Here is a 25,844-nt window from a genome sequence, read left to right as displayed (position 1 = left end):
TTAGGCGCACGTCTTCCTCTCCAGTTGTGCCAAAAAGGGCGACCAGAGGGTCAGGTGCTCGGTCAAAATTCAGGATTGTGGATAAGGTCTGAAAAACGTCTCTCCAGGATTTTTCCAGACTAGGACACGTCCAGAACATGTGGATGAGGGAGGCTTCACATCCGGGTACATACGAGGTAGTTTGACTGTGGACACATGGGCCCTATGCACGACCTTAAACTGTAAGAGACAGTGACAGGCACAAAGGGATGTTGAATTAACCAGCTTGAAGATTGAATCCCATACGTCGTCTGTCAGTGAGAGGTTCAAATCCAGCTCCCAGGCAGTTTTAATTTTGTGGAGAGGGGCATGTCTTACACCTGCCAGCTTGTCATATATGATAGATATTAAACCTTTACGTGACGGATGTAGACCAAGAAAAGCATCAACGTATCAGATGCCTCAGGGAAACTTGGTATCAGAGAATGGAGAAAGTGTCTGGTTTGCAGGTACCTAAAAAAGTGGGTGTTAGGTAGGTTAAACTTTTCAGAGAGTTGTTCAAATGTTGCAAAGCTGTTATTGATAAAAAGATCTTTAAAACGCTCGATACCCTTTCTGTGCCATTCCTGAAACGCAGAATCAAGTGAGGAAGGCTGAAAAAGATGGTTGGATAAAACAGGACTTGAGAGAGAAAAGCCATGTGTTTTCTGAACTGAACCCATACTCTATAATCCATAATCAATTGATTTTATTGGGGGAAAAGGGAGTGAGAATCTAAGCAGTGCTGGGATGGAGAGGTTTTGGGCAGAACTCACCTCCATTGCCACCCATGCTGGACAGAGAGCTCGGTTATGAAAGTGTGACCAAAACGTGAGAGAGCGTATATTAGCCGCCCAGTAATAGAAGCGGAAATTGGGCAGCGCCATGCGGCCGTCACGTTTAGATTTTTGAAGATGGGCTTTGTTTAGTCGAGGGCGCTTGCCCTTCCATAAGTAGGACGATATAACTGAGTCTAGAGAGTCAAAGAGAAATGTAGGAATGAAGGTTGGATTGAAAAAGATAGAAGAATTTAGGGAGAATATTCATTTTGACAGAGTTAATTCAGCCACCAGAGATGCAGATAGGGGTGAGCACTGCGTTAGGCACTGTTTCACAGGACTTAACAGAGTGAGGAAACTTTCTTTCAACAGACTCTTATGTTTTCTTGTGACTGTAACACCAAGGTAAGGGCCCGATCAGACAGGACGCGTTTTAGCAGCTGGGGGCTTTTTTGTCATTGTTTTCAATGAGAGGCTTTTCGCGCGCTGCTTTTGCTTTGCAGAGCGCCGCGTTTTTTTCCGCTCTGTGCGCCTCGCGTTTTTGAGGAAACGCTCCGAGCGCCTCGAGTTGAAAAAACTTCAACTCAAAGCAGAAAAGCGCCCGACGTCATGGGCGTCCTTTCTCATTGTCCAATCGGATGAAAGGAGAGGCGGGCCTTCTGTCAGTTTACAATGTAACGGTTAGGTTAATGACAGCTAATGATTCGGTGGTTGCCTTAACAACAGTAGGGAAAAAAGCCGCCCCCAGCTGCTAAAACGCGCTCTGTCTGATCGGGTGTTTACTTTCACATAAAGGCAGTGCAGTGCGCCTCTTCTGTCTGATCGGGCCCTAAGTAAATAGATTTTTCACATTCTTAAAGGGGAGGTTAGTATATTCTGATCAAGCGGCAACCTCCGGTGTTGAAAAATGAAGCCAATGCGGAAGTGCAAAAAACTGCAGTTCCTCGAGTGGCCACTTGAGGCTCCAGAAAACAAGAAATAACATTACAGCAGTTGGGAAAATGCCCATTTTTACAGCAGGAATAAACATGTTTACAGCCTGGTACAAAAAATGGTTTTGTTATAAATAGTTAATTTTATTATTCAAGATATCTGTACGGGGGGTGAATTTTTTTATAACACACTCGTTTTAATTGTATTAAGCCTTAAATCATAGGGGCCGGATCACTTGATTGACAGGTGGATCCTGCTGGCTGTCTGCTGGACGTCAACACAGACACAGACACTGAGCTTAACTTCACCTGTTTGTGTTGTTGGAGACTTTTGGGGATTTTTTCAGTCAAAGTTTGGACAAATAATCTCTCTGTGGGATTTATGGAACTTTATGGCCGTGCAAGAAGTCTGAGCTCCAGCTTTTCGGTGAGTTAAATGTGAGTGTTATTGTATTGAAATATTTTTAGCACTAAGTAGCAGGTATACTGTGCTCGCTTTAGCTGCTTGTTAGCCTGTACAGTGTTTATTTATTTAATCGTCGGTCAGTAAATAGGAGTCAGGAGTTGTTGGCGTTTCCCTGGAGAGATTACAGCGGACCGTAGTGATGAAGAGACCGGTTCTTTTACGTTTCCCGTTACGTGTCGGCTCGCCGCTCTCTCACCGGGCGAGCGAGCAGCGAGTCCGCTACTTCTGTAGTCTGATAACTAAACACCTGCAGTCAGTCACCGACAGAATCTCCTCCTGGGAAAGTCAAACCAGCTCATTCATGATTTATACAGTCTATGGATAATAACCGTTAGCTGCGCTGAGGAGCATATAGCTAGCTTCATAGCCGTAGCTGGCTGATTCATGCGGCCCGCCCATAGAGCTCAGCCATAGGCTTTAGCTCGGTCGCGCTCCACCTCTTTGCCTGCCTCTGGCATTTCCAATATGGCGACCCCCAGCGGCGGCGCAATTCGGGCTTCCAAATGCTTCTTCAGAAACCAATGGGTGACGTCACTGAGACTACGTCCATTATTTATACAGTCTATGATTCTGAAGTGCCGTGTCTGATACTGGCCGAATTGGTTGAGTAGTGACAGCATGGGGGGGTGGGGAGGTCTCCGGGCTTGATAGTAACAAAGTAGTGGGCTTAAGGGGCACCCTTGGCGAGTACCCCTTTGGAGGTTGAAGGGTTGTGACTGGTTTTTTTAAACCATCACTTTATTATCTTTTATAATGAAGCATAAACAGTGTACAGCTAAACAGTACACACACCATGAAAACCAAAAGAGGAAACAAAGGTAAAGAAAACTAAATATATAAAAATAAAAACATAGCAGCCTTACTGACAGTCAGATCTGTTCATTAGTCCAAACCTCATGTTGTTTATCATTACCCTCCAGGAACTTGTAGAAAATCGTCCATACTTTCCAAAACTTGTCAAGTTAGTTTTTGGAGAAATAGCTTATCCTTTCAAGAGCAAGAAAGAGAGTCACTCCTTTCAACCACTGAGAGACTCCACAGGTTGTTTGTTTCTTCCACGAGCAAGCGATACATCGTTTGGCTTCCAGGAAACAAACATTGAGCAGATATTTGACATCATTTGAAAGTACAAAATCATCAGGATAAATATTAAGAATACACAATTTAGTCAAGAGGCACCTTTTTACTGATCATTTGACTGCAGGAGTCTCACACCTTTTCCCAGAAGCAGATTATCAGTGGGCATTCCCACAAACAGTGAAGAAGAGACCCCTTGTGGACACCACATTTATTACACGTGTCAGGAATATTTGGGTTAAAGTGATGCACCTTCACTGGAGTAATGTATCGTCTGGTAAGCCATTTGTACTGTAGTAGTTTGGAGTGTGTATTAACTGTTTGAGTTTGAACTAAGGAGCATGCCACTGACCATTCCTCAGCTGTTATATTGATCTGTAAATCCCCTCTCCAAGCCTGAAGAAGATTTCTTGAAGATTCTTTACATGTTTTAACAAACAAGTTATACAGTAAAGACACCTGTCCCTTGGACTCCAGATTATCTAAAATAATGCCCTCTAGTGAAGAAAGATGAGGACGCTCTAAGCTGTTGTTTTGCCTGGACATTATAAAACTTCTGAGCTGAAGATATTTATAAAAGTGCTTATTGGGAATGTTGTATGTAGCTTGAAGTTCCTGAAATGACATCAATTTATTATCCTTGTAAAGGTCAGACACCTTTGCTGCACCCTTACTAGCCCAGAACTTGAATCCAGGGTCCGCCCTGCCTGGTCGAAAATCATCATCACCAAAAAGTGGCGTAAAATGAGATAGCTGTTTACCCTCCCCCAGATGCAGAACAGCACTATACCATACCATTATAGTGTTCCTCACAAAAGGATTCTTTGTTTGTTTGATTAACTTTTTCCTGTCTGCAGAGTAAATATAAGTTTAAAGGGATTGCAATTGACTGGGATTCCATAATAACCCATGATGGGGGGTTATTCTTAACAAAATAAAACATAGCTGCTCTAATTTGAGCTGCCCAGAAACACCACATAAGATTTGGTAACTGCAGTCCACCCCTATCATAAGGCAAATATAACAAAGAAAGTCTAAGTCTTGAACGTTTGTTGTTCCAGATGAAATTGGAAAATGCTTTTTTTAGTACTTGGAAAAAGGAGGGTTGTGGAGAACGAGGTATTGCTTGGAAGAGATACAGAAACTTTGGCAAAATTGTCATTTTTAATACATTATTGTGCCCAATCAAGGATATGGGTAGTTTGTTCCACCTGTTAAGGAGCTGCAAGACCGAATCTGTGAGGGGATTATAATTTGCTTGTATAATTTGGCTGATAGTAGGGGTGATGTGAACACCTAGCTAAGTAAATTGTTTTGATACCACAAATGGGGTTGAAACCGGAGGGTTGAGTCTTTCATTTTCCGCCAAAAACATTATTACAGATTTATTATTATGTATTTTGTATCCTGAAAATGTACTGAAGGTTTGCATCAAGTCAAGTAAGGCGGGTAAAGTTTGCTGCAGGTTTGAGCAAAACAAAATGACATCGTCTGCATAGAGGGAAATTCCATGTTCGATATCTCCTCGTTTTATTCCTGATATATTTGTATGTTTACGAACAAACATGGCTAGTGGCTCAATAGCCAGAGTGAATAGAAGAGGAGACAGAGGACAGCCCTGCCTTGTTCCTCTGTTGAGCTTGAATAGAGTTGATGTGAACCCGTTAGTTAAAATCTCAGCTTGTGGGTTAGAGTAAAGAAGCTGTACCCATCTGAGAAACCTACCCCCAATACCAAACCTCTCCATAACTTCAAAAAGATGTTGCCATTCTATTCTGTCAAAGGCCTTTTCCGCGTCCAATGACAGCGTAGCTTTATCTGAGGTATTAGTTTTCTCAAAAAGTACGTTCAGCACTCTTCTTATGTTGTGAAACCCTTGCCTCCCCTGCACAAATCCTTTCTGGTCAGGATGAACTATTGTTGGTAGAATTGGCTCCAATCTCTTAGCTAGTACTTTACATAACATTTTAAGATCATTATTGAGGAGAGATATTGGCCAATATGATCCACACTGAGTTGAAGGTTTCCCAGGTTTCAGTAATAGTGTAATAACAGCAATGTTCAGCGAGGGAGGAAGGGATCCTTTATCAAATGATTCTCGAGACATATCTAGCAGGGGTGGTATTAGTTCTGACTTAAAGATTTGATATATTTCAATTGGAATCCCATCGGGTCCTTTTTCCTCCTTTCAAGCTATTAATAGCCTCAGACAGTTCCTGTGTCCCAAGGTCAAGCTCTAAAGAGCCCAGAATTTCTTCACTCAGAGGAGTAAATTCTAGTTTATCCAACAATTCTTTTTGTAGGTTTGGAGCTGAATCTGAATACTCAGAGCTATACAAGGAAGTGTACAATTCTAGAAAAGAATGATTGATTTCCTTTGGATCAGAAGTTGTCTCTCCATTATTTGTTTGAATTGAGTTGATTGCTTTTTCTGTTTGTATCTGTCTAATGCGCCAAGCTAATAGCTTCCCAGCTTCCTCACCATGTTCATAATAGGATTGTTTTAGTCTCATCAGGCTTTTTGTTGCCTCATTTGCAGATAAAACATTATATCTAGCTCTCTGTTTATGTAGTTCCACAATCAGCTGTTGGCATGGATTTTGGCGGATTTGAGTTTCAGTTTCTTTGATAGATTTTTCCAGTTTTTCCAAAAACCATCCTGTAAGATTTGTGTTTGAAGCTAGTATAGCTGATCATCTGGCCTCTTATAAAAGCTGTAAAGGCTTCCCACCTCACAGCTGCAGATGTTTGATCCGTGTTATCTTCAGAACAGACATCTATTTGTGCTCCAAGACATTTTATAAATTCAGGGTCTCTGAGCCAAGTTGTCTGAAGCCGCCATCTAGAAGGATGATAGACAATGTTGAGGCATGGCCTGAGATTATTCTGCTATCATACCAACAGTTAGTAATAAGTGATTCTAGGTCTGCAGAAACTAGGTAATAATCGATCCTTGAAAAGGTTTGGTAGGTACTGGAGTAACAGGAGAATGTTGACTGATTTGGGTGTCTACTTCTCCACACATCAATTACATTAAAATCTTTTATGCACTGAAGCAGCTCTTTTCTAGTCTGTGGGTGTGAGGTGTCTAACCCAGTGGATCTGTCCAGCTCTGGCTGTAGTACACAATTAAAATCACCCCCAATGATAAGATGACCAGGCAGGGCAGCTCATGATAGGACAAGGTATCTGTAAAATGTTGCGTTATCACTGTTTGTCCCATATACATTCACTAAGTTTAGCATTGGACAATAAGATATCTGCCAAAAGAACCTTCAGTCACACTGATTAGCTCAAAAGGAAGTGATTTATGTATGAGAGTGATTACTCCTCGTGCATGTGAGCTAAAGGAAGCCGAAAACACCTGAGCAGACCGTCTCCTCCTCACTCTGATCACGTCCTCTGCAGTTACATGAGTCTCCTGAAGGAAAACTATTTTGGAATTGAACTGTCGAATCCTGCTCATAACTTGCTTTAACTTGACAATTTTGTTGAATCCTCTTACAGTCCAGGAGGTAAACTGAAGTTCAGAGGTCATGAGTAAAAAATCAGAATCATGTCAGGCTGAATAAACTTCAAGTGGCTGCTGCTGATGTAGAAAGTAACATGAGAAGAGAAAAACCAAACATAAAAAGATGCAAAAGTAACAAAGAGGAACTTGGGAACATTACTGAGTGTACTTCCCCAACTGAAATACACCCACCCCCCCCAAAGAAAACACATCCTACAGAGCTCACACAGGAGCCCAACTGTGGAGCTACGCTGGTCCACACATGCTGTTGTCATGGTGAGGAACAGCCTACTTGACAGCCAGAGTGACCCCCCCCCGCCCGCCCCAACCTCCGTTAAACAGTAATGATGTCATAACCACAGTAAATCGGGATTCAGTTTGTGATTAATGCCACACAGATGAACATCAATTAAACATAGACTCAGTGATTAAATAATTACTGTGCGATGAAAATAATGCCAATATTGTCGTATATCCACCGTATATTTATAACATACCTATTTATTTAGGCAACGTGAAAGTCCCAAGGTATAACTCTGTTATGTTGTCCCTCAGTTGTCCACGGGTTCAGGATTATCATCCCTTAGTTTCCGTACAAATTTCTCCGCCGCCGCTGCTGTGTCAAAAGTGTGGCGTCTTCTCTCGTGCGTGATGAGAAGTGTCGCCGGGTGAACAATCCCGTAGCGTAGATCCGGAATGGAGAGAGACGCCAACTCTTTCTTCACTTGATCGAACACTTTTCTTCGCTTCTGGAGGTCAGCAGAGATGTCTGGAAAGAGCATGATCCTTTGGTTGTCCTAAAGTAAGTGCCCCTTCACCCTGGCAGCCCTCATAATCCGTGTTTAGTCCGCGTAGTTGAGGAGTTTCATTATCGCCACTCTGGGTCGCGCCGCCGGCCGCGCTTCAGCTTCACTGGGTTTTCCAATTCTACGTGCTCTCTCTATCAGTAGTTGTCTAGGGAAGTTACCTGCACCAAGCACCTCAGGCAGCCGCTTCTCCAAAAACGAGCACAAGTCAGTCCCTTCCCTCCCTTCCGGGAGACCCACGAGACGGAGATTCGAGCGGCGGCTGCGGTTTTCCAAATCGTCCAACTTATTTGTTAACTCCTCAATGGCCGCTTTCATGGTCGTGTTCTGAGCTAGCAGGGATGTAATATTGTCCTCGTTAGCACTAACTCTGTCTTCAGCTTCGGAGATACGAACCGTCACTGCTTTCAAATCAGACTGTAACCCTTGAATTGCTTCGAAAAGTCCCTCGAATCTCTGCACGAAGTCGTCCTTCATCCCTTGAATAGCGGACAGGATACTGTCTGGGCTGGTAGCCATGCTAGCGTCTTTAGCTTCTTCATTAGCTTCCCCGCTAACTTGCAGCTAGGAGTCTAATTTAGCAGATTTCTGTGACTGCTTTGGCGGTTTCGGTGGCATTTGGAACCCACTTTGTCCTCGACAATATAATATATGGTGGTCAGAATTAGTTTTGGTTGTTAAGTTGCAAAATTCTTTGAACTTGACGGAGGGGTCCTAACACCTGTCCGCTCAGCACCGCGCCATAACAGGAAGTGGACTGTTGAGAGTTGGTTAGGATTGAGGCAGTAGGGCAAAGATACAGTCATTTATCCACTTGATAAAGCTTGGTCTGAGGCCGAATGTTCCCACAACAGAAAATAAGTACTTCCACTCCGCGCGATCAAACGGTTTTTCTGCATTGAGAGAGATGACACACTCGGGGACCGGGTCAGAGGGAGAGTACAGAAGGTCAAATAGGCGGCGTGTAGAATAGATGATGATTTAGAGACTCAAGTTTTTACAAGAAGTCCTATTTTTGAGCCTGAAGTGAAAATAAAACTAGTTGTAAAGTGAAATCTGTATTCTCCCTCATGTGGCTCCGACACACACAGAGGCTCTCTGAGGGTTTGTTAGCTGTAATCAGACAGTCACATTAGAGAGAGAGTATTTTATGAATCAGTGTGAAAGTGCAGAATTACAGCAGCTGAGTGATTCATGAATCACAAACATCAACAAGGACACTCTGAAGATGTTCAAAGACTTGAATCCTATTTTTAGGACTTTATTTATGAACTAGAAACTAAAAACTAGGAGCAAACTTTAACTCTGAATATATACAATGATAGTTAATGGGAATCCTTTGGTAGCATAGAGACACATACAGGCTTTAACCTGCAGTTTTTACTGGACAATATAAACATGTGATTCATCCCCATGAAATGACAGTGAGGGTCTCAGGTTACAAACATGTTGGGAGGAATGTAGCTTCTTTCCTGTCTTCATTCACTGCAGCAGAGTGTTGGTGGACTACAAGCAGAGCTCACTTTAAAGCAGCTTTAGGTTTGAAGTCAAAGTGAAAACAGAGATTAAAACAACAGCGACACGTTGTTCTTTCTAAATGTGTGCAGAAATCGTCCTCATCTGTCTGAGCCTGAAACCAGGAGATCACAAACGTCACCTCCTCCACATTTACTCCCATTTAGTTTGGAGTTTAGAAACAGTGTCTCTGTTTCAGTGTTTGTCCACTAGAGGGCGCTGTCAGGTTGAGTTCACTCTGTTTAATGTCTCACTCTCTGCACGTGCTCACAGTTCTTTAACGATCACATTCAAAGTCACATTATCAAAAGGTTTTTAGTGTTTATTTGAGACTTTAATGGGCCTAAAAATCCAGCGACATGAGGGGAGTAAAAACTGAGGAAGACTTTTCTTGGACTCATTTTTTGTCTTTCTTTCAAAGATTGTAGAGATCTCTGATTGTGTCCTCTCTTTAAGCAACACTTTAAGATCTTTTTCAGCTCCATCAGAACACAAGAATCATCAGGAGGAACTCAGACTGCAGAACATTATCTTCAGCTGAACGTGAGGAAGCATTTTTGGACGTAACACGGGTTGTGGATATTTGTCCTCCTCTTTTACTGTGTAGTGGCTCCATCAAGGTGTTACTTCATCAGCAGTGTGGACAGGAGTCATTATTACAGGGACTAATACGTGTGTTTCATGTATATATGGCACGTGAGCAGATCAATAAGACTTGAGAAACACAAAACCTTCCTTTGAAGAGCAAATAAATGTGTGGTGTTCATTTGTTTAGACATAAACAGCGTCACAGAGAAACAGAGTTAATAATCCAGGAATGTTCCTGACCACTAAATGTGACACTTTTGAACACATGTTTTATTGTTGTACACAGAAATGAACACAAGATGTAATGATGAGCTCCACAGACTCACATCCTCTCTTGTAGACCCTCTGTGGTCTGACCCTGCACCATTTAAGAGCCGTGTAAACTTCAGCATCATGTCCACTCTGCAGATATGTGGGCTCTCACAGTGTTAAAAGCTGAACTCTAACAACATGACTGTAACAGGCTTTACTGCAGCTGCTCTTTATTCATATCACACACAGGAAGGACAGCAGCCTCTTCTTCTGCTGCTGCTTTCACAAGCAAACTGTGGAGGGTTGAGTTTGTGGGCACAAGAGGCAGGTGATGAGATTAACCAGGACTTGCTCTACTTTGTTATCAGGACTCATTATTATCTGAATATTAGGCCCCTCCCTGCAGGAGCAGTGAGGGTCTACCTCTGGTGATAGGTGAAGATATATAAGTACATGTAGATAACTGTATGGACAATTCTACAACAACAGTTTCTAATTTGTATATCTTTCTTTACATGTGTTTCAGAGGAAACATCAGGAAAATGGATCACTGGAATAATTGGAGCTGTTACTGGAGCTGTTACTGGAATCATCGGAACTCTTGTTGTTGGTTTTATTCTTTATTGTGTATTAAAAACTCGTCCTGGAGGTTCAAACACTGCCACACGCAGAAATAATGGTAAGTTTATAATGTGTACCCACAGATCCATAAAGTGCAGATAAGCCACAACAGATACTTTAACTTTCTTCTGTCCATATTCTTTGCATTAAATGTTACTTACATACAATACGTCATTAACCAAGACTACATTTATGATCAAGTCAACAGGCAGAGTTTTCTGATACATCATGTCACTGACCATTAAGTTTGTTTAAACAAATCTCTGAGCTTTACCTGATTTATCATCTCAGGAAGGGACATGTTCAGTCATCAGGCATTTTCGTACTTCTTATACTTTTCAGACAGAAAAACAATCGTGAATAACCCAAATTACCAAAACTGTAAACAAATGTAAACAGTATCATATCGTAAACAGTATCAGCTCAGAATTCACTGTATTCATCAAACATGTACCCAGAATTGATTCAAGCAGCAGATTTTAAATTCAGTTTTCTCAAAATCATTATCATCAGCTTTCACCCACCTGTAGCAGAGTGAAGCCCCTTTTACACAGCCTGCTCTGGACGGGACTGTTACACCTCCATTACACCTTGCTCACTGTGGAAAGAGTAAGGAGTGGGGCGAAGTCGTTTCCCCCCTGAACCAGCAGTGGAGGTAGTAACAGAGGTGTAACAGAGGCCAAATGGAGTCTGTGTGAACAGTGGAGACAGCACTGCACTGTGTGTGTATGTGACGTCATGGCAACACCGTAAAGCTGGGTAAAATCCCAACTGGGACACCAATATTTCTGCATTATTTGGTTAAATCAAAACGTATCAAGGCAACGTAACAACAGAGCTTGATAGACTGTTTGTAATCTCTGGTTAAAAAGGGCTTAAGTAGCCTAAGCATGTTTTTAGCTTGGTGACTGGGGTGCTGAAATGCACCCTGGGAGTCGTAGATCACCTGTTCCCACAAAGTATTTTGTTACCCAGGCGTGTATCTTTGACTTTTTATCAAAAAAAAAGTGGTTTTCAATCTTTTTAGTGATGGAGTTATATACAGATTCAAGCAAACATAAGGTGCCCTAACTGTGAGTCCCAGACTGAACAGCATTGTACAGGAAATAGTAACGCTGCAATGGCAGGCCTCTTTTTATTCTAATAATAAGTTATTGGTGGAGCTCTAGTGGTCGGCTAAAAAGCAGCCTTGAATAGAGAAACTAACTGATTTCAGGAATACTTTTGAGTAAATCTGCATTATGAGCTGTATTTCCAAAACCATGTGAAACAAGATTCATGAAAAAAGCCTTTGAGTGTGCCGCCCAGATAAAACCTGTAAAGAGGAAACTTTGATAGTTTGCGCTGTCTGAATGAGATCAAGACAGGAAGTATTTTCATTCGTGACATTTTGCTTTCTTTTACTGCAGGTTCACGGCAAGAACACACTGTCACTGCAGAGAGCGAGAGCAGAGAGCCGATGAACACTCAAACGTCACCACTAAACTAAACTCCTTTGTGGCCCAACGTGTCCAGAGATTCATTGCGTGCCAATTCAAACGAGATGGTAAACTCTTAAGCGGCCAAGAAATGCACCTTACATGTAAATCTTTGTAGGATGCAGCCCCTGAATTAAGACGCAGCTAATGTTTTTAAACTAGGGCTGTCAAATTAACATGTTAATCGCAGATTAATTGTACTCTATTATATCCCCTGATCTTGCACGTCACTGATCATACAACCGTATACGGCAACTTTATAAACATGACCGAAACACATGACCATGTTACCTGGTTTTTATTTTGTGTATTATTTTATCCATCCGAAGTTGATCAATAAGTGGACAATCTGCCCCCCTCTCTCCTCCTCTCGTAGCCTACCTGTCACGAGGAGGGTCTGCACACACACGCTCTGCAGACAAACGCAGACAGAGACGTCCTCGCCGCTTTGAAGCTCGTAAAATGTGTCAATGTCTTTTGGAAACGATCGATCGTTTTGAAATTAGTGTCATCCCTCGTGCACACGCGGCTTAACTTTTGTGACTTAATGAAACAGACTGCTGATAAAGACAGCCAACAAAGCAGACAGAGACACAGACAGGAAGAGGGGGCAGGGTGCAGAGCAGCCGTGTGCAGGTGTGGTGGGGGGCAGAAGGGAAGCAAAGTGATCAGATTAAAGTAGATTGTGAATTAAAACTTAATAAGATGAAGAAGAGAGCGCAAGTGTGAAAGTAAGATATAACGATCCAGAAACATCCAGACTGAGTAAGCCTACGTGTGATGTGCTTCTCACAAAAATTAGTAATATATGCGATTAATCTCGATTAATTAATTAATTACAAAGCCTGTAATTAATTAGATTATTTTTCTATTGCCTGACAGAACCATTTAAACACACAATACTTGCATAGCAAAGACATTTTTATTCCATATAAAACACTGAAATGCCTCCAAACAGACTTCTGAATGTTTTCCCAACATATACATCCAACTCTGACTCTGCCTTAACCACACTGCAACTTTCATGCAGAACATTTTTTTAAATATAATTCCTGAATGTGATCCAGAGTTTTACAGTATTTCATTTTTTATTATGTTGATCGAACAGGGACAATCTATCATTTTAGATTTTATGGTACATTTGTCAGAATTTGCCGGCAGTAGTGTCTACCATAAGTCATTGGTCTGTACACAGATGACCCTGAGATGATGCATAAAAATGTTCTCTTCCCCGTTATGTAAAGAGCCTCTGGAAAGGACAGTCCCTATTGTATCGTTCTGATATAGATTAAGGAAATGTGTTAATGTTTCTAAGGTTCAATTGTACAGCTTTGATGGAAATGTAGATCAACTAAAGGCTCCATTATTCCACAATCTTTCCACTCTGTTGTGATGTTTATTTTTTGTATATTTAATAGTTTTTCTATCCAGCATTGCTATCATGTCTTAATTCATTCATAATGTTAAATCCCCCAAAATCCAACACGTAGTAAAAATGCAAATAAAGAACAACACAATTACAAGACGAGTTAAAAAGGACAAAGATTTATTTTAAAGGATCTTGAAGAAAAAATTACTACGTAACAACCTGAAGAATACTGGCTGATGATTTTATGTAATAACATAATAATAATGTAATAACTTTTATAAAATTATTACAGGCAGCGAGTGAAGAATGGACGTTTCTGTTTGTGTTTTCTTCTCCTATAATGAGGTCAAATGTACATGTGAATATTTAGCAGCTAAAGTCAAATATAATGTGACTTATTTTTTTATTGACATATTTGTGTTGTTGACATTATTTGGGACGAGCATGTGTTGCTTCTTTCTATTTCTTCATGTGCTCAGCCAGAGTGTGTCAGGTACAGTTACACACTGAACTACACACTCAGAGTCCCGTTTATTAGGTACACCGAGCTGATGCTAATGCTAAAGCTAACGCAGGCTACTGACGCTGTTTTTATTATTTAGTCGTCCACATTTATATCAATGAGGGCGGCTCAATAACAGAAACACTGTTTAATGCAGAACAGTTAGACTGAGCTCAACACTGAACATTATAACCTTCATCATTTATCACAGCACTGTTGTATTAGCCTGCATTAGTGTTAGCCAGGTGTACCTAATAAACTGGACTCTGAGTGTTTACTGTTGTTGACTGTGATGTTTGCATTGTGCTCTATATCTGAAAGTTCATGTCTGTTTATGCTGCTGACTGATGAAGCTCTTGTAGGGTTTCATGTCATTTCAGGCAGAGCTTCATCATTTCTATACAAACGTTTGAATAAAACATGAAACATGTCAAACTGTGTGTTCGGACTGTGTTTGATGGAAATAAATATCTAAAGCAGTAAAATGCAACAAACACATCAATGCAGCAGAAATATTAAAACATCACAAATAACAGTTAAACACTGAGAGTTACCATTTTACTGCACAAAGACTACGTTTACTTTAATATGTTTTACTTTTGGTTTATTTAGCTGATGATACTTTAATACTTTTACTTGTTGTGGAGTCCGTTAACAGTGTGGTTTAAGAACTTTTACCGAAGTAAAGGATCTGAGTACTTATTCCACTACTTTAACATACAGTATCCTTGACACAGTGGAAACTACACCTGTATTTTTCCACGTCTTCAGCCGAGTCAAGAATTCCACATTCAGCTTGTTGTTGGTGAGTTCTTTCATTGAACAGTTAGAGACGGTTGAAGAGTCCCAGATGGTCCTCATCCCCACAGAGCTGCAGCCACATCTGGATCGATACTGTTTCTATCAGACATGTGACACATGATCCATAATGTCTACCTGCACATTGGAATTTCAGCAGTCCATAGTTTATAAAGCGTTTAAATTTAGGTTTTCCCATTCATGGCCAAGTTGATAATATTTTACTCTAACGTATGATTTGTTTTGTCTCTCAGGTGTTATCTTAAAGGACAGGTCAGAGGAAAACATCCCAGGTGAGTCCGGATGATGATGGCATCACTGATCTCTACTTCACCTCTCATGTTCTGTAGCTCATCACACGTTTTGATAACATATTAAAAGTTTTATAAGAACTTAACTTGTTTCATAATATCATTTTTTATGTGAATTGGCCACTTCCGGTTGATACCTAATGCTTATAAAGGTTACCTGTGTCAAAATGAATCCAGTGTTTAGGGGTGCCTATCTGAAATAATAAGGTGGTCGATTAATTTTACAAACATTGTCTCTGTATCCTCATTGATATATCAGGGTGGACAAATAATGAAGACCTGTTGCTGTAATTCACTACAGTTCAACAGCATCACAAACTGCAGACTCCTAAATGAACATAAATGCAAATCAACCTCCTTCTGAAACCGTTTCAACAAAACAGAACATTATAACCTTCATGAAGGGAGGAGTTACTGCAGGGCTGCATCATTATAAGCAGAACAGACTGAAAACCAGCATAATGTTGTACCATACTTTGATATGACAATGATATGATATAAGATTCAAGTGTCACCCAAAAGCCTGCGCAGCATCTGTGCTTCTGTCCTGATGTTAGTCAGAAATAGTTTGTAAAAAGTTACCAAAGTTTTGGTAGAGGTTAAATGTGTTTGAGATCATGTCCTATCTAACAATTCTGTGATGTGAAACTAAAGCTTGTGTTCTTTTAATTTCTTCTTCTTTCTAATGTTTTTCTTCTCCATAAACACCGTCATCCAAAAAATGTTACATTTATACTCTGTTTATTGTCCTTTATCAGTCACGTGTCATTGACTGTGTCACAATATTCTCAGGCGCAGCTCCAGAGCCGTCTGTGACCACACTTGAGGAAACAAAGGACTGGGAGCTGCTGCAGTGTGTTGTCAGAGGAGCTTCTCCTAAACCTAAAGTGGAGTGGCAGGACAGTTCTGGAAACACCCTTCATGCTAAAGAACCACAGGTCACAGAAAGAGGAGGCAGCTACGACATCATCCTCCAAACTACTGTGACCCAGACCGACCACTACCGCTGTGTCGTCACTCAGGAGGAGATCAACCACCAGACTGAGGTGAAAATATATGCACATATCAGTGGTGAGATTCCTCCTTTTAGTATTTTATATTCAAATAATTTGTTAATGTGTTTTTATTTCCATATATATTTATTAATGCGGACTGAACAGATCAGTCTGATCAGTCACACAAAAACACACAAACTCCACAAACAAGAATTAAATAAACTTCACACATAAAAGCTTTAATAGATTTATAAATAACTGCTGCAACCAGGGGTCCGTTTCACAAAGCAGGTTTAGTGAAAACTCTGAGTCTGTTGACCCTGAAATGAGGGAAACTCTGAGTTTTCCGTTTCACAGAGGGAGGTAACTCAAACCAGAGAAAGAGGGGTAACTCCAGCCTGTTTCACAGAGAGAGGTAACTTAAAGCCCCTGGAAACCCAAATCCACAAAATCACATGTACACACTTGTAAGCATGTTAAACGTTTTAGAAATGACTTTTAATCCAAACTGGAGTTATTGCCATTCTTACTTTGTTAACTTCCCTGACGCTGGGGTTAAATTGGGCGTAGTCAGTGAAGATATTTATGTCGTCATAAATTTTCTGGAACCAATCGTGAAATAATCAACAGCAGTTGCCCCGCCCTCACAGGTGCAATAACACTTCTGGGCTCGCTATCAATCCCTCTCTCTGAGTCTGCGCTAACTCGTGTCCACATACCTTGAACATCTCTGCACACACCTGTTGCAGTTACCTACCTAACGCTCGCCTTTTTTCCCCATCATGCCTGTGTGTGCTGTCCCCGGGTGCACATCCACCATCTGAGATGACAACGTGTCATTCTTTTATGTTGTAAATGCGGCGGACTTGGAGAAGCAGCAGTGTTTCCGCCACATACACATGAATTGTTGCAGCCGCTGCTTCAGAAGTTGTAATTGAACGACTCTTTGGAGATTTCCGCTGCAAATCAACGATCGTCCATCCTCTCCTCATTGAGGAAGAGCACTGAAACAGTGAACTCGTGAAGTCTTGGCAACCGCATAAACAACAGCGGAACCAGTTTACTTCTAACGGCAAAAGAGGGTCCGCTCCGCATCGCTGACATCGGCATACATACGCAGGTCTAACACGCAGTGTAAACAATCCACGTGCCCATATCAGCTGTGCGCTCAGTATCAAACTTTCAGCTCCCTGGCGATCTCCCTCCAGCAAGCTGTGCAATATTATACTGAAATGAGGAGATATTGTCTGTCTAACTCCGTACGTCCCTACTGTAATTACATTGATTGTCGCGCTTTAAAAAGCTTATAAAAGGAGATGTCATTTGGTAACGATCGATCGTTTAGATCGCTACGTCATTAATAACGTCCCTCGTGCACACGCGACTCACGTGCTGTGAGAACTGAATTGCGAAAGAGAAAACATGTAACTTTTGTGACTTAATGAAACAGACAGCTGATGAAGACAATCAACACAGCAGACAGAGAGACAGACAGAAGCGGGGGTGGGGGGGTTGAGCGGGGCCAGTGGTGCAGCGAGCAGAGGTGCAGGTGTGCTGGGGGACTGAAGCAAAGTGATCAGATTAAAGTAGTTTGTGAATTAAAACTTAATGAGGTGAAGAAGAAAGCACAATTAAAGTGTGGAAGGAAGAAATAACCATCTAGAAAGAGGGTCAGTCTACATGTTATGTGCTTCTCACAGAAATCATTGATATATGAGATTAATTGAAATCAATTGATTACAAAGCCATTTTTTTAATCACCTGACAGCAATAGTTTTGATATGATGTGCACATGAGCACATACCTGGGTGGTACAACACCCTCTACCCTGCTGCTGAAAAAAATCCTAGAGGAAACACTGCTTTCACATGTGCCATTGTTGTGTTGACAGTTGCCATGAGAACTCGGACAGGCGGACCCCGGCAGGTGTCAATCAGCACGGGAGCTGCCACGCCTACACAGTCCTGAGAAATTGTCTGCACAGCCAAACAAGCTGTTTTTCAAGAAGATTTTCTATTGTTTCTGAACGTTTATTTTCACTCAGATTTTTGTGGATGCTTTATGACACACTCACAACTGATATCATATATGCATTTTTGCTATTTCAAGCTGAGTTTCCAGGGGCTTTAATGTTTAGATTCATTCAGGCTTCTAGAAGGTCTGTAGTTCTTTGGTTCCCAGGACTTGGCGAGGGATGAGGGAAGTAACAAAATAAAACACAGGGAACAAAGTAGAAGCAAAAATAAATCAAATCAATTTCAAATATATTAACTAGAATTACAAACATGAACACTAAAGTAGGAAAAAGCGTCGCACATTTGCAGAAAACAAACTTTGCGCATCGGTAAGCAGACTCTGAGCCATGCGTACGTACATACCTACAGGCAGGGGAAGTTGGCGACGCAGATGGTGAGGTGGATAGTTTAAAATGAGCAAAGTGTGGAAATAAAGCCAGTGACTGCTCTCACACAATGAGCTCTCTGACCTCCACGTCATCCTCAAACATCAGAAAGTTGATTTCCTTTATCTTCCTCTCACTTGTTACCATCTTTCTCCGTGAAGAGCCTTCGATCAGCCGGCTCACTGGTATGCATTCTGACATAATGTGAAATAATCGGTTTAAAAGGAACATTGTGTGCAGGTGTGCATGTGCACGGTTTTATAATTCAGCATTATTTTCACTGCACGTCATGTTTTTCTGCCTTCGTACAGTCCTGCTTTGGATTCTATGCACTCTTTTATAAATGAGACCTGTGCAGAGATCGACTGTTACGTGTCCGTTTGTTGGTTGAAGCTCGGATGAGAATCTTTGGACGGACCGGAAAGTTTAAGTTAGATTTTTAAAGACTCCAACCAAAAACCTTTCCAGGACCTCCTTCAGGCCTCCCTCCAAAGCCAATTTTAACTTAGAGTCTCACTTTGAGATTTGTTGAGGGGGCAAATCTAAGTGGACAGAAAAACTAAATATGTTCTGTTAAATATCAAAGTTGACTCTGTGTGATGTTTTCTTTTCTTTTCTTTGCTGCACGTTTTCCAAAGAAGCAAAACTGTTGTCTGAGAGACCTGGACAGATGCCGCTCAACTCACCTGCTTGATGGCCTGTGATCTTAAGGTGAACAGGTGAAGGTAAACATAAGGCTGCTGAACAACAGAAATGTGCTGCCTCCTAAATGCTGCTGTCAACACGTTTGTTCTTTTCTACATTTTTAAACAGGTTTTGAAACAATCCTATTTTTATGACTTCAGAAGAACTACAGAAGCTCAGGGACTAAAACCAAAAAGACAGATAATAAAGAGAATCAGAATCAGGTTTATTGCCAAGTAGGTTCACACATACAAGGAATTTGTTTTGGTGGTTTTGGTGCAGAACAATTAACACAGAACTAGAATAAAAATAAGTGAAAGACTTAAATAGAATAAGATCAAAAATAGGCAATAAGAATAAAAATATAAAAAGCAATACGTATGATACAAAATATGTACAACAGGTGCGATTAAAAACTGGACAGATGTGCCGGACGTTGAAGAGTGCAAAAAGCTTACAGTATAAACTTAAAGGTAAAAATAAAAATAGTGACTGTGTACAGACAATAGAAGAGTCCAGTTGTAGCAATATCAAATCACTACTGCATTATAATAATGGAGGTGTACAGGTCCTTGAGAGATGGCAGATTGCAGCCAATCACCCTCTCTGCAGAGCGGATGATACGCTGCAGCCTGCGCTTGTCCTTGGCAGTGGCAGCAGCGTACCAAGAGAAGAGAATCAGTTTGATCTGTTCGACCAGCAGGCTCCTTAATCAGTACTTACCAGGGTAAATCTGTATCATAGAACAAATGCATTAGACATCGTTCTCTGGGTCTACATGATGAGTTGTATGAAGGTAAAGAGTACGTGTAGCAATGTAAGGGTGTGTGAATACAGTGATCGAGCACTTAGCCCCTTGGACCTCTTACCCCCGCTCTGCTGGGTCTCAGTTTAACCACGCTGTGCCTTCAAACATCAAAGATGTCTAAGAGGCAATTAGCAAAAGTTTCATGACATGAAAAGTGAGCATCAGTTCATATAACTTTATGTGTTTATAAGCTTATTGTAAACATTTGTTTGTGTGTGATGTTATATTATCTAATGACAGAATGTATTCTAAGTTGCAAAGGACTCTGGGACATTTTTAGTGCATGTAGTCTTTTTTATGGAGATCATTACGGTGAAAAGTGCTGAACCTTTTGTTGACATACGAACAAGCCGATCCCACAAACTCGACATCTGTCCCTCATTTTCTGAGTCCAAGTCCCGTCGTGTTTGTGATTAAAATGAAACATCTATGACCTGGATGACTGAGAGCCTTCACAGGTATCTCACTTTGTGTTTTGAATTTGAAACGATGATTTAATTTACACCTTTAGAAGTCTTTTAAACAGAATTATCTAATAACCTTCAGATTTCATGATGTATTACACTGCTCAGTCTTTATTATTATCATGTGTTCTATTGATGCATGGTGCCCACAGCTTGGACACGGGCTCAACTCTCAAAATGCTTCTGCTTCTGTTCCTTAAATAACGGCTGTCCTGTGTTAGCTTCTGCAGCCTGTGTAAAGATATGAAATAAAAACCTTGTGAGTCAATGAAACATTATTTAATGTCTGTCATTAATCATGAATCTGAAACACAGCAGTTTGTTTAGTGAGGAGGAAAAAAAACGCGAGTATTTAGTTCTACTGTCGGGGCGGCTGAGGCTCAGTGGTAGAGTTGGTCATCCTTCATTCGGAAGGTCGGAGGTTCAATCCCCAGCTCCCTCAGGCTACATGTCAAAGTGTCCTTGGGCAAGACACCGAACCCCAAATTGCTCCTTAGGTAGCAGCCTCTGCCATCAATGTATGAACGTGTGTGTGTGAATGGGTGAATGGCACATGTAGTGTAAAAGCAGCTGTGAGTGGTCACAAAGTCTAGAAAAGAGCTATATAGGTACAGTCCATTTACGTCAGTTTATACTCATGCTAACACAATAAAGACTTTTATGTACAAGAAACACTTCTCAGCATCATCGCACAAAGAAATGGCGGCTGTGGCTCAGTGGTAGAGTCGGTCGTCTTTCAATCAGAAGGTTGGAGGTTCTATCCCCAGCTCCGTCAGGCTACATGTCGAAGTGTCCTTGGGCAAGACACTGAACCCCAAACTGCTCCCGGTGGCATAGCCAACGGGTATGAATGTGATATCTGATTGACAGTTGGGCACTTTACGTAGCAGCCTCTGCCATCAGTGTGTATGGGTGAATGTGACATGTAGTGTAAAAACCATTTACCATTTACCATAGTAAATCACTATCTGGATTTGTCATTGATGCAAAATACACAAAGTAACAACAAACGTCCTCTCAGACGCCCTGAAAGAATCTGAATCTTTGTATCCTGTTTAACAAACACCTGCACGTGAAGGTGTGCTGCTGAGAACCAAAAAGACCTTCATTCATTATTAGCATTTTCTAATTACTGATAATCTGATTGTGAATTCATCATCAAACTTAAATATGTTTATGGTGTCTCATGAACACTCAAAGTTTTTTATTGGGCTGAAAGTTTCAGGAAAAACAGAAATCCCGTCAGGGGAGAGCGGGGTCGGTTGTCACGGTGCTCATTACAGCCAAATGACAGGGCGCTGTGTCATCATGTTCGTATCAAACATTTGGCCTGGTGATCATTTTAGGTCCTTTTGTGGAGATGACACAAAACACGGAGGTGAGAAGACATTCTGTGTTGTTTGTGGGTCGGAGTAATTTTTCATGTAGGTGCAGTTTTTGTATTAAAGGTTTTATGGTGACGAGTCATTTTACAATCAAACATTCACTAAAAAGAGGAAAGCAATAGCTGTGATTTGAGCCGACTTTCAGCTAGCTAGCTGAAGCCATGTGGTAGCTACCATAAGGTCTTTGTCAAGAGGTCGGGTGATGGTTGTGTCACTGCTCTGGGGGCAGGTTGTCACACACGTGGCAGATGTTGGACAGATTATCCAGGCTACTTTTAAGGCCGTCCTTTCTTCTTTGCGACACTAAATGCTTATTTGATTAAAGAGGATAACTCAAACAAAAAGACAAATTCACATTTTTTAATCATCTTTTTTTACTTAAGACCCATTGATAACTACAGGGACAATCAAGAGTGTCTTTGCTGGTTCATAACTTGATCTTAAATAATTTACAGGAATGAAAGATACATCCATTTCAAAGCAAGACTTTAAGCTTCAGTCTGATGTAGGAATGACTGTTTGTAAGATGTATTGATCAGGAGTAATTCACACGAGAGTAAGAACCAACCCGGTCTCAAACCTGCCGCTCGTTATTGATCAGCCTCACATGTGACTGAATGAAAGTGTTACTGACTCACTGAGAGACTATTCTGCTCTCTGAATCTGATTTCATTCATAATAAAAGGTAACAGGTCAAATACCTGATCATAACTAGAGATCTTTTTTTAATTAAATTCAAAAGAAATTCATTATTTTTTTCTACTTTTGATGTTCGGACCAATTAACTGATATTTTGTGAGACGGTGACTCAGACAACAGATCAAATCAGCAGCTAAACTCTCTGTTGTGTTTGTTTTATAAGAAGGGTTAGGGTTAAAGACTTCTTCAAACAAGTCCAGTTCTCTTTTGGATTAAGCTTCACATGCTAAAGATGTTTTTCAGAGCTCGAATAATGCAAAGAGAACAAATTCATTAAACAACAGAATACTAAAGTTTTAACTCAGGAAGAGATCAAAGATCAATATCTGGTGAGTAACCTGGTTTTTAATCTCAGCTCTCATGCATCTCTGCATGCTCTCCACCAGCCTGTCACAGTGCTGCTGGGTGACGTGAGGCCGCTCTTGGAGCAGCTCGGCTTTGTTCAATGGCTTGTGACCGTCCATCTTCCTCTTGATCACAGTCAGGAGGTTTTCAATGGGGTTCACAGCTGGACTGGCCGGCCATGACGTAGCGAGAGAGTGGGGTCTTCATTTTTCCGGAGCAGTGGAAGTGGAGAAAGGAACTCCTCCATGTAGTCTGCTTTTATTCAACATATTGATAAATGATATTTTCTCTCAAGTTGAACAAAACCCTGGAGAATCATTGTGCACAGACGATGGGGTCGTGGGTAAGAGGCTGCAATGTCTCTTATGTCAGTGGTTCCCAAAGTGGAGTCCTACGACCCCTGAGGGTCCGCGAACCATAGCCGGGGGGTCCGTGAGATAATTAAAATAAATTTATACTAAATCATAAAATTGTGCTGTATCATAACAAACTTCATGTCTACAGGTGAGGACCATTTGCACCAATGACACAAGCATATTGTGTCCAGAGCCCACCCTCGTTAGCTTTGGACCAATAGAAACTGACATGATCGTGACACATCACGTCAATCTGTCATGGATCACTCAACTCACTCAGGTCCCAACGAACCGCTCCGGCAGCTGTTAATTTTCTGAAAGCTTTTAAGATCAATGACTTGAAAAGTATAAATGCTGTCGTGTTGAGTCCACAAGCAGTTTGAATACAGCGAGCCTCTGATTTAAAGTATGTCAGTGGTATTAACATGATTCAAATTGAAATGTTTTTCTGTTTATCTCTATGAAACAGGTCTGAAGTATTTAGGCTGATAAGTTTTACAATACAAAAAGTTACAATGGCATCTGAGAGTGTAAATGGTAGTAAGCACATGCTTAATCAGTGTTACGATTATGAGGGGGGTTGTTCTCCCCTGTAAGGGGTCCCTTATGTCAGTAAGAAAATGCAAAATGTAAATGTGATTCAAACTTTATCTCTCAAAAACCAGGGAATTTGTTCAAAACGGCACAGAATAGAGCAGAAAACTCCCCGTTAGCTTTGTCGAACTACATTTCCCAGCAGACCTAGCTTGATCATGTGACGCTGTTCCAAGCGCAGTCATGAACTTCATGTGAGGTTCCAGCCTCCGAAGCAGCGAGTCGCTACTCAATCTGTTGAGTTCACTTAATCTTTTGTGACGGTCGGTATGCGTCTATATGGATGTGAGTCATGAGTTGCACGTGTATCATTTGCCACGTGGTTTAAACTATCTGCTGTTACTTTGGCACTAAACTGTTGTAGTATGCTAAGCAATTGAACTAATATCATGCCAAGCTTAAGCTAATGCTACAAACCATAGACTGTATGCTTCAAACACATGTAGGGAACTCATATCAATGATGCCCTCTTGTCCGTAACTGCATTTTGCTGCTGAACAATATTGAGTGCAGATTGGTATTTCAAAGCGTTACGTTTGTGTGTGAAGTCTGCCTTAGTGTTATTATTAGTGTATTTAAACCTGGCTAACAGGCTTGGCTCCATGGCTGCTTCCCAATCTCTTATTTGATAGCTCCTCGCTCCTCGCTCCTCGCCCGAGCCGGAAGTAGTTCCGGAGCCGCCATATTTAGGACCGTCTCAAAGCTAGTGGCTGCTTCCCAAGTCTCTTAAATTGCATCCATGTTCCCTTCACTTGCATCGTTCACTTGCGTCTTAGTCCCTCCCACCAGAGATGCATGGAGAGACGCGAGGAAACCAAGAGAGGAGAGAGGAAACGAGGGAATGTTTTTTAAGAGACATGAGACGTCCTTTCCGATGAAGCGTCACGTGCTGCGACGTCCGTTTGTGATGATCGCGTCAGCTGATCACAGCTGGATCAGCTGTCAGTCTGCTTTAACAGCTGTTAGTGTCTGCACACATGTGCTCTGTATTCATTCTAATAAACACACAGTAACAGTGTTTCCTCTCTGTAACCTGTTACCTGTGTAACAAACACCTGCACATGAAGAACAGGCTGCAGTCTGTGTTCCTGCTGCAGAGCCAGACGGACATTTCCTACAGCACTGTGTCTTTATATTATTCATCCATTATTTACATTTTCGATCACTGATCATCTGATCTGAATTAATTATTTAATAAGCCCAAATACTGTCTGTTCATGAACTATGAACATTATTGATTAGGCTCAAAGTTTCAGGATAAATAGAAATCACGTCACGCTGATCAAACCCGACCTCACTGATGATCACTCTCACACGTAGTGTTACCTGCTGACAGAGAGACGCTCCTGCTCCCTCTGAATTCATTCATTCATCTGTAATAAAAGTTAGCAGGGAAATAACTGATCATGACGAGAGGTATTTCTTTAGATTACATTTAATAGAAATTAATCTGTTTTTGCTGCTTTTGATTTTTAGACAACTTATTTTTACTCAGATGTTGACTCAGAAAACAAATCAAATCTGCAGTTATTCACTGCATTTTATATATTTTACAACAAGTTATGATCAATATTTCGTTCTAAACGATCTCAGCTTGTCAGATACCGACTCATTATACCGACGTTGTTTATAGTCGGTTTCAAGGCGCCCTGTAAAGTCTGTTTTAAGGTCCGCTTCTTCCTCTCTGCGATATGAAACTCCGGTGATGTTGTGAAGTTTCACATCAGTCCGATCTGCTGCAGCGTCCAATCACTAACTGATCTGTAATAAGGGGGCGTGTCGGCCAGTAAAAGACTTCCGTGGAGGCTGCTCTCGTGTATCCTCGCTTATCGCTCCTCGGAACTCCCTCCTCTCTCCTCGCTCCTCCGAGCAGCGATAAGAGCTTTGAGACGGTCCTCAATATGGCGGCTCCGGAACTACTTCCGGTTCGAGCGAGGAGCGAGGAGCTATCAAATAAGAGACTTTGGAAGCAGCCCTTATCGCTGCTCGGAGGATACAGAGAGGAAACACTGTTACTGTGTGTTTCATTAGAATTAATACAGTGCACATGTGTGCAGACACAAACAGCTGTTAAAGCAGACTGACAGCTG

The 25,844-nt window shown here is 41.3% G+C and overlaps 1 protein-coding gene across 1 annotated transcript in view; it reads left to right on the top strand.

The window, feature by feature from the left end:
• The window catches only part of LOC138605301 (butyrophilin-like protein 2), a 123,081-nt gene that overhangs the window by 5,689 nt on the left and 91,548 nt on the right, over window positions 1–25,844 (top strand). Inside the window, exon 4 of the mRNA XM_069677441.1 lies at window positions 15,816–16,094. Within this exon, the coding sequence (XP_069533542.1) occupies window positions 15,816–16,094 (279 nt within the window). The remainder of the gene's footprint in view (window positions 1–15,815; window positions 16,095–25,844) is intronic.

This window comes from Semicossyphus pulcher, unplaced genomic scaffold, assembly GCF_022749685.1.
Source record: "Semicossyphus pulcher isolate SPU_LCO1_2020_fin unplaced genomic scaffold, fSemPul1.0.p SCAF_3, whole genome shotgun sequence".
Taxonomy (NCBI): domain Eukaryota; kingdom Metazoa; phylum Chordata; class Actinopteri; order Labriformes; family Labridae; genus Semicossyphus; species Semicossyphus pulcher.
Note: the sequence above shows the minus strand (reverse complement) of the source record. Positions and strands in the feature narration are given on the sequence as shown.